General features: G+C 43.0%; 1 protein-coding gene across 1 annotated transcript in view; it reads right to left on the reverse strand.

Annotated features, from left to right (window-relative positions):
- The window catches only part of LOC137291587 (ubiquitin-protein ligase E3C-like), a 44865-nt gene extending 32473 nt beyond the window's left edge, over window positions 1-12392 (reverse strand). The window contains exon 1 of the mRNA XM_067822969.1: window positions 12236-12392. Within this exon, the coding sequence (XP_067679070.1) occupies window positions 12236-12301 (66 nt within the window). The 5' untranslated portion in view covers window positions 12302-12392. The remainder of the gene's footprint in view (window positions 1-12235) is intronic.
- Between the last annotated feature and the right edge of the window lie 3475 nt (window positions 12393-15867).

Consider the following 15867-nt stretch of genomic DNA (forward strand, 5'->3'; position numbering starts at 1 on the left):
AGTAAGGCTGAACATACTCAGTGGTACTCCCAACCTGCTTATCGAGCGACATTTTCACTGTGATCTGAAACTTGATACTTCCTAGATTATTTAGTTCCTGGTTGACCTTATCAACTATCAGAGGCTTGATATCTATAATGTCTATGTTTCTATCAACGTGCATGCGCCAACCTCTCAAATAGTTACCTACAGCGCGCTCAGTGCTCACGAACTGTAGGTCAATAGCTCTATTCTGCCGTAATAATTCTAAAAGCTGTGGTTTTCTCATACGGGAATACCCGCCTAAACCCAAATCGTGTGCCTCGGCTTTCAGTTGTTTTACAGTGGGACGTGCTACGGGGGCATGTGATAACAATGCGGTTAACCCGGCTCTCCCCAGGTTTGAATAACCCGTGTGCCCAAGCTGTTTTGCTTGAGCTTTTAATTGTTTTACCGTAGGAGGGGCTTCTAAACCTAGTAATCTCAACAATGCTGGCTTCCGCATTCTAGAATACCCGATAACACCTCTCTGTTTTGCGACCCTCTTGAGCTCGCTTACAGTAGACATCGTGTTTACACCTAAGAGAACTAATGTCTAATTGGTTCACAGTAAGGGGAGGTAACTCTTAAGTGGCTATCTTGAGCAGTCGCCTACGTTCTTTTATGTAGCCTTTTTTATTCTCGTAGATGAGTTGATGTCTGACTACGTTCGCTCCGTGAGCTTTACATAGACAGTAGTGTCCTTTAACCCCGATACCACACACAGAACACGTGTAGTTAGGACTTCCCATATGGAAACAACAGAACCCCTGATTCCTGCATTTCCTACCACAGGCCTCGGTCTTCCCCATAAGTATATATTCGCATCGGTATGGAGCGGGTCTCATGTTTACTTATATAGGTATTTTAGTTTAATTGCTTCGCAACCAACGCAGTAGCTGCTATACCCAACACTATGAAGCCCAGTTCACGATTCATTTGTCCCTTGGATGGTGTGTAGTACTGAGCGAGTGTGGGTTTATTGAGCGGTTCCAATTGTTTACCAGTTAGTAGATAGTATTCTTTCATTGCTTCATCGACATCGTAGAATGTTTTAATGGCATGGTTTTCACGCTTGAGTTGTTCGTTAATAAAATCGATCCTCTGGAGGCGTTTTTTAACGTACTCGTCCTGTGCTCTTTGTAATTTCTCAGTAGCGAGATCGTGTCGCTTCCTTTCTTCCTGTATTTCAGCCGCGTGATCATCTCGTAGTTTCGAGAAGAGGAAATTACTCCCGGAAAATGCCAGGGCATTCACTAACGCCCCACCGACCATCATAGCTATTGTGGCCATCCCTATATTTATTTCATTATATTATCAGGTATTATTCCTTGTTTTACTAGGATGTGTTTTGTGGCCATCGCCATACCAAGGTTCATTATGAGCATACCCATATCCTGCAGGTTGAAATCTAGCTTGATAGTTGGTTGTTTAAGCACCATTTTAGTCAACCGAGCGTACCCTACGGCTAGACTAGCGACCACTGTGGCGTGGTATGCGTCGTTGACGAACGTTTTCCCCTCAGACATTATGTATATGATATAAAATATTAAAATTATAACATGATATGCGGGTCGACGGTGGGGGTACCCCCCACAGTGGGGGTTACCACCTCACGGTGAGGGTTTCCCTCACGTGTATATAACCACGAGATAGCCAAGGCAGCAGTTACACCTACAGCCAACAACAGTCGGGTTGGGTTGGTCACTTTATGTTGGTTACACCACCGTTTTTTACCGGCAGCTACTCTCTTAGGATTCTTCTGTCTGGTTACTGTTGAAGTGGTCTCCACCGTCACCTCGGGACTCACTGGTTCCGTCACCTCGGGACTCACTGTTTGGGGTGTGGGGGGTACCCCCACTGGGGTTTCCTGTGCAGCATCCATCTATACTATTATTATTATTCTTTCTCTCAAATTGACAATGTTTTGCCGTGATAATCGCCGCCGTCACTGGAGCCAACAACATACCATATTTGTGGTACAGCCCGCAGCTGATAGAGCTCACGGCGTGTTCGATAAAAGGGTCTTTATCTAGGTCCTCCCACAGGTAAAGTCGGCGCTCTGGTGGAATGGGAAGGAAGTGTGATACAATACCGGTGTATATCTGGGTCATAGCCGATCCTATTGTCTTTGTCATTTCTGCTCCGAGCCGGGACTCGTATCTAGCGTACAGCTTATCGATTTCTTCGGCTGACATTTTGTGAATTTTATCCGGGGTGTAGTCTCCAAAGTAATGTTTGGCTTTGCCTCCAACAGCCAACGCCACCAGTTTCTCTCGCTTGGGGGAATCCCCCACACCCCCAGTGGGGCCTGCCGTACCCCCAGGTACCAATTGTTCGAGCAATTCCTCACACTCCATCTTATAATATAACAAGTAAGATTTAGTTTTAACTATATAATACCCGATACAAACAAAACACAGAGAAATGAAGGTTAAGTTGCACACGACAAATACTTCAAATATCATAGCTTTTGCTTAGCTTTGCTTAGCTTTGCTTAGCTTTTGCTTAGCTTTGCTTAGCATACTATATATGCTACTGGTTGGTCGGTCTTTAGAACGAGCTTAGCGTGTTTAGTTTCAGCGAGCTGTTTCTTCACCCGTTCCCGTTCTAATTTACTCATCACATCGTTCTCTCTCAAACACTCCTCAAACGAATCCCTGTCCTTGCAGTGAAATAAGGCCACCCATCGCGTCTGCTCCCTGAGGTCTTTCAACACCGAGTTGAACTTCTGCGTTAGCACCCAGACGCTGTGATTTGCATGCCGGCCGGAGAAGGCCAGGTACGATAGCATGTCTCTCTTTTTTGTTATCTCGCGATTAGCGCTGCAGTCGTCCAGTATGAACAGCGTCGGTTCCCCTTTAAATTTCTCGTGAAGAGCTTTCAACCAGTCCTGCAGGCGTGTTCCAGGGTTGATTTTGTGTACGTCCGGGTCCGTCATCACCCAAGGTCGCGCGTACGATTTATTCATGCTCAGAGTAGGGCACATGATAACGATGTTATCGAACACATCCTTGTAGTAACCCTCCAACATATCCAACACGAAAACGGTCTTCCCACAGCCAGTCTGCCCGCATATGATAGCGCAGTGTGGGTCAGTGGGTAACCCCAGGGGGTCTCCCCCATCAGTAGATGGCTTGCACGAATCTCCCATTGTCTATATTAAGTTGCGCGTCCATAATAACGTACAGATATAATTTCAACTTACCAGCGGTTTGAGCCTTCTTAGTAATCTGGATGGTTATCCCTTCGCTGCCGTTATCTATACGGCGCCCGCTACCGTGCAGTTTATCATCATCCGTGGATCGCATGTCCAACCATAGGGCGTACTTGGTGGTCAGGTATTCACCGATCTGCACGGAGCCGAGGTCCAGGTCTTTTATTATGTAATCCCCCACTGGTAGCTTTTTTATCTCATCCCACTGCTGGTGTGGTCTCATACCATGACTGAACAGCTGGTTGGGCACGCCCTCGATGGTCACTTCCACCTTTTCAATCTCGGGGTTGAAAAACTTCTCGCTGTCCCTCTGGAATGGCTCGTAATCCTCCACGGGGACGACCAGGATACCTTTCATCGATCTCGCCGGCACGTTCAGGTTGATATTCCACACAGTGTCGCTCTTATCTCGCACGATTGATCTATGCCTCAGTACGCGATCGTACAGGATAGCCATCTTCCCAGAGTACTGACTTCGAACCTGCCTGGCCAGCTCCGGGCTAGTGACCATGTCGAACTCCAGAGAGATGTTGTCTATGGCATAACTGGCCTCATCACCGTTCGGCGTACGCACTACTTTGCTATAGTCGTTAAACGTGAGCTCGTATTCGAGCCTATCACCCAGCGCGGCCTGGTAAAACGGCGCGTGTCCCGTGAGCAACTCGAAGTCGAGCGGCACGCAGAATCGATTCCCGTATGCTAGAGCGATGGCCTTTTCACCGGCCGATAGCTTGTCTTGTTGGTCTTGCGTGAAGACATACCCTATGCGCGCCCGGGTTGATTTGCTGATACCCTGGTACACATCATTGACTCGTTCTCCATCGCTTTTCCAGAGATCCTTGTAGCAGTGAAACACGTCGCTGTCGTCGATGCTCAGCACCTCGTTACCGCTGATCTTGACGGTCGTTTTCTTGATGATAGCTCGCCCCACGTTCCGCACTAGCTCGCGTTTATCGTTGACGGAGGCCAACGTGATATTGAACGCCAGTCGAACAGTGCCTGGTACAATGAGGTCATTCTCACCAAGGTTTGGAAATCTAACCAGCAGAGTTTGATTCTGGTCTATCTTGCTGGGGTTGTTGGTGATGGTCACCGACTGCCGCACGGCTCTGGCACCTAATGGCTCTCTCAATTTTCTGAAAGGATCTAATTTTCTGCCGTACATTGTTATATATAAATAAAATATATTTAAATACTAATGGATGAAGACATACCTATGGATGAGATGCCGGGCGCTAGTGCCCAGGCATATGATGAGCAGGAGACCTCATTTACTAGTTCATCATTGAACCAAGAACTTTTGGCAACAACAGTAGATGATTATTACGAAAGTTTAAGAAGTGATAAAAACTATGTTAATCCACAGGGTCGATACATTGATAATTTTTTTATTGATACAAAGGGTGTTCTACGCCTTAAGTCTAAACCAGAGGTTGACCTCGTTAACAAGCGCAATAAAAAACCACTGGCCTTATCAACTCTAGCCAGACGCTATGGTGTTGAATTTATCCGTGAACATCTAAACATGAATGATTACGGTGGTGCAATACCTAAGGCCGTTGAAAAAGATCTGCAAGCTACCAGATCCCACCTCACCACTAGAGATGAAATGACACCACAGCGTGCTACAGAAGCCTCAGACAGCATAGAAAAACTGTTGAGCACCTACTGGGACAAACCGTTACCGGGATTTGACTTTCCGGTAAGGGAACTGCGCGGCTTAGACGAAGCCGTGAAACGCGTGCGTGGAGAACTCGTGAACAACATGTGGAAACTGAACGAAATCGACGAGCACATCGCTAGGGAAAAAACCAAACTCAACGAAACTGAAAACGATGATATGAAGCGCCGTATCAATGAACGACTACGCGATTTAGAAGACGAGAGACGTACACGATTGGAATCCGCTTCCTCGAATCGTGAACAGCTTCGATCCCAGATCAGTCGTATTCGTGAAACAATCGATAGAATACTGAACGAGGATACAACTTTAGCCAACAGGATTCGGATATTGTTCCGGGAGCAAGGGATCACCATCGCCAGCATTCTGACTGCATTGGGTTTCATTATATCAACCCTGGTGGTGTCACTGACGGGGGGAACCCCTGTGGGTCCTGCCGGCGGGGGAACTCCAAGTGGCGGTGGGGGTGTTAAAGACTGGATTAAAAAACTCGGGGAAGGCCTAGCTAAACTGGCTGGTAAAGCCGCCGAAGCCCTTCCCGGCATACTGGGTAGCATCGTCTCGTGGTTGTTGAGCGCTCTGTCTAAAACTGCCATGTGGCTCAGTCAAAACCTGTGGGCAGCCATCGTCGCCGTGGCGGGTCTGGTGTACGTAGCGGCTAAGAAATCTTTAACCAAATAAGTCCCAAAGCTACCCCACCAACCACTAGGGCTGTTTTATTATCGATATGCTGCTGTACCCCCACATGCATATGGGGGTGTGTGGGGGGCACATGAACTTTAGGCTCCGGGGGTGGCGCCACTATACCCTTTTCACGTGGTTGGGTGTGTGGGATATGTGGGGTGTTAATATCGGGGTTGATACCCAACTTTTGATCCTTCGTGGCTATGACTATTTCGTTGTTATAACCCACCACTTTTTTTATTCTCAGTTGCATATCACTCGGAGACATGTACAGCCCCACGCCGAACACGTAGTTGACTTTCGATCTGGCGTATTCTAACACGTTTTGGTAGCGTTCGATGGCCCGCGGGAGATCAACTGGAGAATTAATAGCATCCTCAACGTTGGCAACGAACTGTTTCTGAGCGTCGTAAGCAGTTCCCTTACCGATGATGTTGGAACGCGTTTGCGACTGCGCACCCAACAGCGACCACACGTACGTTCGAATCGAGTCGTTCAAGCGTATTGTACCAGCACGAGTGAATCCTTTCGATGTGTCCAGCATGAACATTTTCCACCCGTCTGCGGTTGACTGCTCCACTTTCTGGACTGTGAAAGCAACACCACCTTTAAAGTTCATACGATCATCCCTCCATTCATTACTCGACAAAGCAAAGTCCGGGCGTAGTTTACCTTGTTTCAGTACAAGATCACTGAGTTCTTTCACTGATCGCACGCCATCAGAAGGAATACCCAACCCGTGGTTCGGCCCCGGCAAACGCCAATCCGTCTTCGGGTTTATTTCGAATTCATTACAAATACGTTCGTAGGCCCGTCTATCGTATGGGTTGTTTGTTGCGTCCCACGCTTTGTCCTGTGGGAGGGGGGCACTGATCTCTTTAAGGATACGTCTGACCTGGTAGTACACGTGGAACTTGAACACAGACTGACTCAGCGGTCCACGCTGAGAGTCGGCCAATACCACACCACACCCCGTTGTAGCGCACCACACAGCAAAGTTGAATTGATTCTGCCAGAACTGCATAGGGTTGTTGAACCACGCGTGGACTGCCTCAATGTTAGTCACCATAAGCTTATACTTATCGAACACATCTAAAAGCTGGGCATTGAAATACAACTCAGGAGCAACCACGATCTTCATGGGGGAGAAATCTACATCCAGTTTAGGGTAAAACACACCAGGGGAATACATTTTAAAACTATTATATAAATAAATATATATGTAATATGTACATAACACTTCCAGGAATAACGAGCGGTGAGGCCGTTCAGCTGACGCACGCGATCGATAACACGTCAGGTCAACTCGAAGTCGCACTCTGCGATATCACCTACCTACCGCAATGGACTAACATTAATATCAGCAACAATAAGCTGTTCGTCAGTGGAACTCGCAGCCAGATAACTGACGGCTACTACAGCGTGTGCTCTCTAAACGATGAGGTCTTCAAACCCCTGGGAGCCGAACTCAAGATGAACGACTCAAACGGTACAGTGGTGTTAATCAACAATGGAATAAACCCTTTGAGGCTCGGCCGACCATTAGCAAGGATGCTCGGTATGTCTCCTGACGAGATAAAACCAACAACAACCGTCACAGGTACGAAGTTACCCGACCTAGTACCGTACCGAGAGCTGTACATTCATCTCGGTCAGGTGAGCACAACGTATAACATTCAAGGAGGCCACCCTTCCACTATATTGAGAGCAGTGCCGGTGAAAACTGAGAAATTCAACGACGGTAGAACCGAGTCGTTTTCACCACGGCAGTATAAGAGATTAACCCAGGGCAACATACCTGAGCTGACAATATCGGTGTTAGATATAAATCATAATCCTGTAAATATAGGATACCTCAGCTTAACGCTTCACGTAACATGACCAGCGCACAAGGGCCCGGAGTGAAAAAATGCGTCAATATCGGGATCTCCGACCTCGGAGACACACGCGGTTTCGACGCTCCCGGAGTAGATGGTAAATCGTATGCCTTGCAACTGAAAAACAACATTTACAAATGCGTTGAAATCCCCTCCGGTGGAACCCTAAGTGATATGATAGATACCACAAGAGCAACAGTAAACACTAAGTACTCCCTTGTCAACATCGGTGATAATAATTGGGTAATATACCCATCGTTCGGTGGTAAACTGTTCGACTTAGACGATGTTGAGAGCACTACCGTCGCCAAAAACAAACCATATATGCTCGTCTTCACCGAAGATGATAAGTGGGTGTTGTTACCCGATAACAAATGGTTTCTCAATATTAAACTCGTCTCCCCTTACGTGTTCACGGATAACAAAGACAACCACCTAAACAAAGTCGTGAACAATGGAACCCTGCTCGTGGCTTACGTCCCAACTCAGAGACGTAGTATAGTCGTCAGCCCAGTCAACACTATGGCAGCCCACATGCTATCGAGTAAACCAACCATACAAAACGTGAAATTGCAGTTGGTGTCTGAATTCGAAGGCGTGGTCAAGATACTAGAGAGTCTGCCGGCAAACTCAACACTGTTCATCAAAGTCTACTTAGGTGAACCATCGGGGAATGATGTCGAGATCGTGAAGGGGATCAAACTCGGGTGGGTGAAACGACACCAGTTTCAAGTTTGCAACGTTTACGTGCGGGTTGGTGTCGACTCCAAGACCAGTCTGCAAGGGGTCAACGTGATCGTGGAAAATAAGATATCACTAATCAATATCTTCCTGCCTGACAACATACACTTCATGGGTATGAAGTTAACCCCTGAATTATTATCAGAAAACCAGTTGGAAATTATATCATAATAGTATAATAATGACCAGTCATCATCCCAACACTACACTTAACGACCTTGGAGATACAGAGGGATTCGATCAGCCTGGTGAGGAAGATGAATTCTACATCCTACACTTCAAAGACAACGTGTACAGACGGGTGCCGTTACCAGATTTTAAAAAACCTAAATGGCTGATCAACTTAACACCCACCTCACCTAATATGATATTAAATAATGGGTATATCTCTAAGATTAGGAACAACGGTATCTGGCCCGGGGATTTCATTCCGGAGAATACATTAGTAAACACAGAATCTATTAGTTACGAAAAAAATGGGTTAAGGGCTCATCCAGACAATAAATTAAAATTTAGCAGTGATCTTGATAGAATATCTTCCCCTTCCACCCTCATCATAGAAGTCTTCTTTACGTCTTTCTATAGAACCCTCCCAATATCACACCAAATTTTACCCGGGGTGTCAATACACTGGGCTAAAGAACACATAAACCAATATTGTCGTATTGTTATACAACAGGATACCCACGGGGGCCCTATAAACTACTTAATAAGCCTCAGTGGGGTTTATATTACAACAAGAAATTTTATTTACCTCTCACCTATTTCCCTGACTAGTGGTCTAGAACTTGTAGACTTCAAATTCATTGATAGACTTTTAATTGAAACCCAATTAAAAAATCTTTCAAAATATATATTATAGGATGGGTCTGTACCCAGTCGTAGAGGAAGTAGCGAAGACGCTGGAAACCGTAGATGGGTTCCGTTTGAGGCAGTTATGTGATGTGAAACGCCAACTAGAACAAGACCGTGACACGCGGAAAGCACTATGTAAAAAATATAATAGAGCTTTCAATATCGTAGACGGGGCTGACACTATCCTTATTACAACCAGCATGGGACTAGGGGCGGCAGGCGTTGGGTTGTTAACCACCATCGTGGCTGCACCTATAGTGCTAGGTTTTGAAATAACAGCTGGGATAGCGGGGGTGTTAGGGTTGACGCTTAAGTTGGTATCACGCAGACTGCATCGTAAGGCATTGAAACACGACGAGATCAGGGTTCTGGCCGAAGCAAAGCTGAACACAGTTAGTGAGCGTATTTCCACGGCACTCTCTGACAGTAAAATCTCAGAAGAGGAGTTTCGTTCAATCCTATCTGAACTCAAAAAATATAACGAAATGAAACAAGATATTCGATCCAAGTCTCGTAAGTCTGCTATCAGCGAGGACGAGAAAAAAAAGTACATAGAACAGGGAATACAAAAAGCCCAGCAAGCCTTTATTATGAACACCAAAGAGATCGTAGGCGGTTCACGTTAAACTGTTTCATCGATATAAACGTGACATAGGGCGGTCAAAACTTACAACATAGATAAAGTGGATATGAAAGCCGACGAACCTAACTTGTACTACTTGAGGGATGGGCCGGGTAGGGGTTTTGTAAGAGAAGAATTATTGATCGTGCCGTACGGCACAGTATTACCTCCTACCAAGGCACAGTAATTTTGTAGTAGGGGTAATAGTAGCAAGAGCTAATGGCCCAACCAAAGCCTTATTTAGTAAATAAGGCTTTGTAGAGACATTTCTTGAAAGTGAGCCAGAACTGTCATTCCCTATACTACTGGATTTCTTCACTCAATCTCTCATTTTAAAGCTCAGACAGTGCTCTTTAAGGTGATATATCATGTTTTACTTGATCTGAACCAGAAGTTTGCGCGCCCTGTAACGAGGATACCTATCATCGTGTAATTTGTCGCTGGCACGTCAGGAAAAGGTAACTCATTCAGAACAGCCCATCTCAAATAAGACTAGAATCAAGTTGCTTCATGCTAATACTGAATTGCATGCATATACTTTTCACCTGTAAAAAAGCAACAAAAATCTTCTCTACATCTGCCATATTTTTTGGAGAAATGAGCAATTTATGGAACCACATGGTTAAGTCAGTTCCAAATCACCAGAAAATTGGGATCACCTTAAAACTGTCAACTGCTGGAAAATGTTAATTACTGTTGAAATAAAGTAATTAGTTTCACGATGTTACTTCGGTTCCCTTTATTTAAAATATATACTCAATCAAGGGTCTGTCTTAGATGTTCTTTGCACAAAGTAGATACATAAAAAGTTTTGGTCTTCATTTCACCAAAACGTAATTTGCAGTACAGAACAGTCTGTCAGGTAAAGGGTTATGAATATTGGAAATAACCAGCTTGACGATGCTTTGGGGTTGAAATTGTTTTTTGTTTTTATTTTGTTTTCCAAGTCATATTATTCTTATTTTTCAATAACTTGATGCATTTTAGTAAGGTGCGACTCACTACAAGTGCCATGCAGTCTTGTAGGGTCTTTCAGGCAAATTCGATCTTGGTGTTGGTGGTAGTGTGTTTGCTGAGCCACCTGGAGAACCTGTTCCAAGTTTTCCCCCTTGGCCTGCTGCACTGACAGAGAAAGGGGGAGGCATGGTCATACCATGTCATTACGTTATTAACCACAGCAACAGAAAGTGAGCTTTTATGACAATCAAAAATGACCTGTTACTTATGCAAGAGGCGGATTCAATGAGGCTGAAGTAAACACTAGCTAGTTTGTTTCATTTTTAGACATACGAAGATATGCACCCATAAAGAATTCAAATATGCTGGTATTAATAGATTATGCTTGTTAGCTTTACAATCAGTGACTGATGATGTGATGTTAAACATCTTTATATTGACTGAATAAAGCGTTAAAGGGTCTGAGAAAATGGGTTATATTGTCTCGATAGTTGTACTTTACAAGTAAAGTTGCAGTTATAAATCACGACAAAATATTATATATCAATACTTAAGAGATCAGCACCATAAACCACGTATGTACTAACCCCAAGAGAATATTTTTCAGCTCACACTGGTACCTGGAATCATGGTTCTGGAATATGTTGTTATGAGCAGCAAGTGTTAAACCTATCTACCAAGTGGATGTTGTTATCAACTGCAATGTTTGTTAATTATTCATTTATCAAACATTATGAATATTGTTAATTCATCTATTTAATTAAACCTGTGTTACTGTTTGACACAGACCCCTGTTGCCCCAAACGAGCATCAATAACCGAACACTGTCCTATTATGTCACGTGATCCGGAATACCCTGAAATGATTTGGAACAGCCGTAATGGCAATGCGTTTCTTTCGAGATATTTCTAAAGTCAAGCAGGACCAAATGAATTTCATATTTTGGTGTGAGTAACATGAAACATTGCTCAGACAGAAATTACCCTTAGGCGCGTCAGGTATATTTTTGAGGAGGCACATGCAGTTGGTGTTTCGTAAGTGATCCGGAGCTGTCTTACGCTCTCTATGTTTTAAGATAGGATGTCTGTAACATCTTACAGAAATGTAGTGAAGTTTTTCACGTGATAAGCAAGGAAACAACCATTGTTCATTAACATGATTACCCTTCAGAAGACCAAAAATATGATGACATACTCACTAACAATGACAATTGTGGTCCCACAAATTCAATCGTCCAGGTCCAGTGATCATCGCTATTGAAATGTCTGCTAAATTTGAAGAACATAATCCCATGGACATCTCAAATTACATTAGGTCCAATTATTGTGCAAGATTTCAAGTTAAATTACTGAGATGAATAGACTACACAGGATATGCCAAGTCAAAATCATCATCAACTCTACCAACTCACAATAATTATTTTCAATTGAGTCTTCAATTGTATAACACCGGAATGCCGTCGATCGTCTTCTTTTTTCGTGTAAGAAAACCACGAATATCTTAATGTTTCAACTGAAATCCAAAACAGCTGATTGAATATTAGTTTCGCTTGAATAAAAGAAGTAATCGCAACATCAAAATACCTTTTTACTTGCACCCCTCAAGGATTGAACGGGCTTTCTTCTGAAATCTCCTTCAAAACTGTACATATTGCGGACGAATAGGATCTCAGTACTCCAATTTCTATATATTTTCTAGAATCTTTGTTGAATGACAAATCAACTCTCTGCTCTTCTGTTTGACCGGAAACTAATGTCCGAGGGTGTCTAGTATAACCATTATGATTGGTTCCCGATTTTCATCACATCCAATCAAAACTAACAGTACATACTACCAACTATAGCAGAAACCGGCTGTGGCTATATACACGACATCGTGTATATAATGCTCTTATATACACGACAAGACAATGTCGTGTATATAAGTCTGTTATATGCACGACGGTCCTTTTATATAATGGTGCCATTCACCCTGCAATTAACTAATTTAATATATGGTAGCATAATAATTGATACTGAAGTTTTTTTGCGTCACTACCAGTGTCGACTCAAATTTCTGTCTAAAATTTGAAGTTATGGTACAAATGCTGTGTAGATATATTTTCGGGGCTTTTTATAAGACTTTGTGAAATGAATTTAATTATTACTAATCTTGCATGCAGATATATTTTGTGCTGCGATTTTTTAAATTTATAAATAAAATCTAACACAAACTAAGTTCATTCAATATTCGTACAAGTGTTATTTTCAACATATTTGTACATGCTCATATATTCAGCATATCTGTAACAAACAATACGATATCTGCAACAAAAGATTTATTTTCCGTAAGTATTAAATGTGGTATTTTCCCTTATAGAAAGGCAATATAAGCTCTGCAAGGCAGCTGGTCAGCAGTTACATATGTTTGGAGATGAAATGCTAAAAAGCAGCGGTTACCCCTGTATATGTCAGATGACAAAGTACACACCTGGTGGGAACTAAGTAATTAATTAATGAATATGTAATAAGGAATAAACCACCCTGAAACCACAATAAGCTTGTGATTGTGTATGTGAGCGTGTGATTATCCGATTGCTAATCTGTGTAAATGATTGATTGCGTGTATGCATGGGAGAGTGTATGAGTGAGGAAGAGCATTATTGTGTGCATGCGTGCGTCAACGTGGTTATAACTTCCATGTGATTGTTTTCTCTTACTTTATTGTAAAGCTGTGATATTCTGGCCATACAGCCCAAGTGCTTATATATTTAATGTATGTACATATTGTAAAAGCACGTGACACTTTAGAAAACAGTTTCTCTATATATGTCTTAGGAGAAAGGCACCGTGTCCCATGTCTGTGTTAGGAGAAAAAAATCTACAAGGCAATTTCCTTTGAGTGTGTTTGGGGACAAAACTCTACCAAACACAGGGTAAATGCGAGTGTTAAGAGATAAAACCATACTAGGCAGCTGACATCTCTAAATGTATCAGGCGATAAAACTCTACAAGGCCGCAGATGCCTCTGTTTATTTTAGGAGAAATAAGTAACCAAGGCAACGGTTACATCAACCGGGTATCAGTGTGTATTAGGAGACAAATTCTACTACGCAGCGGGTACTTGTGTGTATTAGGAGATAAACCTACAACGCAACAGGTACATGTGTGTATGAGGAGTTAAGTCTACAAGGATGCGGGTATCTGCGTGTTAGGATATATACCACCCAAGGAAGCGGGTACCCGTGAGTCTCAGGATATAAAATCTTCAAGGCAGCGGGTACCTGTGTGTATTAGGAGATAAACTCTACAACGCAGCGGGTGCATGTGTGTATTAAGAGAGAAACTCTATAACACAGAATGACAAGTATGTGACATATTTTAGTCCAAATAAGTCTTAACATGTCATGGAATACACTTATGCAATATGACAATATTATAATAGAAGACACGAATACAGTACAGGTGGGACAACAAACATATATGCGGAATGACACTCATATAGGTGGGACAACCCCTGTGCAGCTGGAACAACACCCATGCAGGTAGAACAACACTCATACAGGTGTGACAACACCGACATAGGTAGGACAAGACCCATATAAGTGGAATGATGCTCATGCAGGTGGGACAACACTTATATAGGTGCGACACTCATACTGGTAGAATGCTCGTGCTGGTGGAATATCAGGTGGAATGACACTCATGCAAGTGGGACAGCACCGATACAGGTGCAATGACACTCATACAAGTGGAATATCACAATGGTGGAATGTCGCTCACATAGCTAGAATATCAAACAGGTGAAATGACAGTGAAATGATTTCCAGTCATATAAGATTCATGACGTGTTTACGGTGTGATTTCAGTGATATCCCTACTGTATTTGAACATTTGCAAAGGTATATCGTTGTTTACACCTTCGCATATTTCAGGGTCTGCAAACGCGTCGCGATATAACAAAATTTGCGACAATATAGCCCACGATGTGCGTTTGAAAACCATCACATACAGTAGGGTTATCACTTAAATAGCACCAGCACCAAATAATAATAGAACTACATGTATGTCTACGTTCTGAGTGACAAATCTTCTGCAGTCACACATTGTATATAAAACATCCAGTCATTCACCAGTGACGAATGTAAACAAGACGGGGTTCATACTATAGAGCAAAGTGGACACATGTATCGGCCTTTCAGTTGCTCTTCAATTCCAGCACAAACGAAATGGCACCAACGGCCACAACCACCGCAGAAGACCCACTGATGTTTCTTTTGCCTTTCGGGGGGATCACTACAAAATGGTAGGTCGCAAAGAGTGTCTCGATTGTCCTTCATTTTCTCCACAAATGTAGCGGCTGCAATTCCCCTGAAGTACTCGCAGTGACACTGTCGGAATACACAACACGACATGCCAATGAGTACCGTCACAGCATTCTGAAGCATACTGACAAATAAGCAAGGTGTGTTTCAAGACTCCACTCATTTTAGTTTGCCCACTTCACATAAGATATTACTCTGTTCATTAAATGTGTACTGAATTGTAGATAGACTTCTCAATGGATGTGTCAAGAGTGTTTTTATTACAGCCGATTTCTGTATTGCAGCTCTTTTTTGTTTTTGTATTTATTGTTTTTAGGAACCACTTTACCATAAGAACAAATACGCCACAGCTACTTCCATCCGCCTGTAGGCTACAGGGCACTTCTTTTTGTGTCCAGCATGCATCCCCAGGATATCGTTTTTTTTCATGAACTCCCTGTAATATATATATTTTGAAAGGTATGCATAATGTAGACACAGTAGCGTTTCACATTCAGTACATTTACGATGATATATATTTTTGTATAAAACACATAAATGATTGCTGTGGGCAAAATACCAGGAACTGGACATGACATGCCCCTAAACGTAATGTGATTTGTGCCCTGTCCACGTATTGGTTGTGTTCTACAGACTGTTCCCAAGAACATAGCCTGGTACAGATATGGCAAATGTCCGAGGCATCTATTAAGCCCAACAGCAAAACTGTGTATCTGGGTTTTTTATAATATGCATGTACAACGCATATGAGTAAAGAGGTACTCCTCTGCGGAATCACGGCACTATATTAATTTTGATTGATTAGATTAGATGATTAGTCTGGCAAATAGAAAGAATATTAGGTAAGTGGACACCTATTAAATGTAATAAACCTAAGAAAAGTTGCCTGACGACTATAGTCATCACAAATAG

The sequence above is a fragment of the Haliotis asinina genome, chromosome 7 (assembly GCF_037392515.1).
Source record: "Haliotis asinina isolate JCU_RB_2024 chromosome 7, JCU_Hal_asi_v2, whole genome shotgun sequence".
Taxonomy (NCBI): Eukaryota; Metazoa; Mollusca; class Gastropoda; order Lepetellida; family Haliotidae; genus Haliotis; species Haliotis asinina.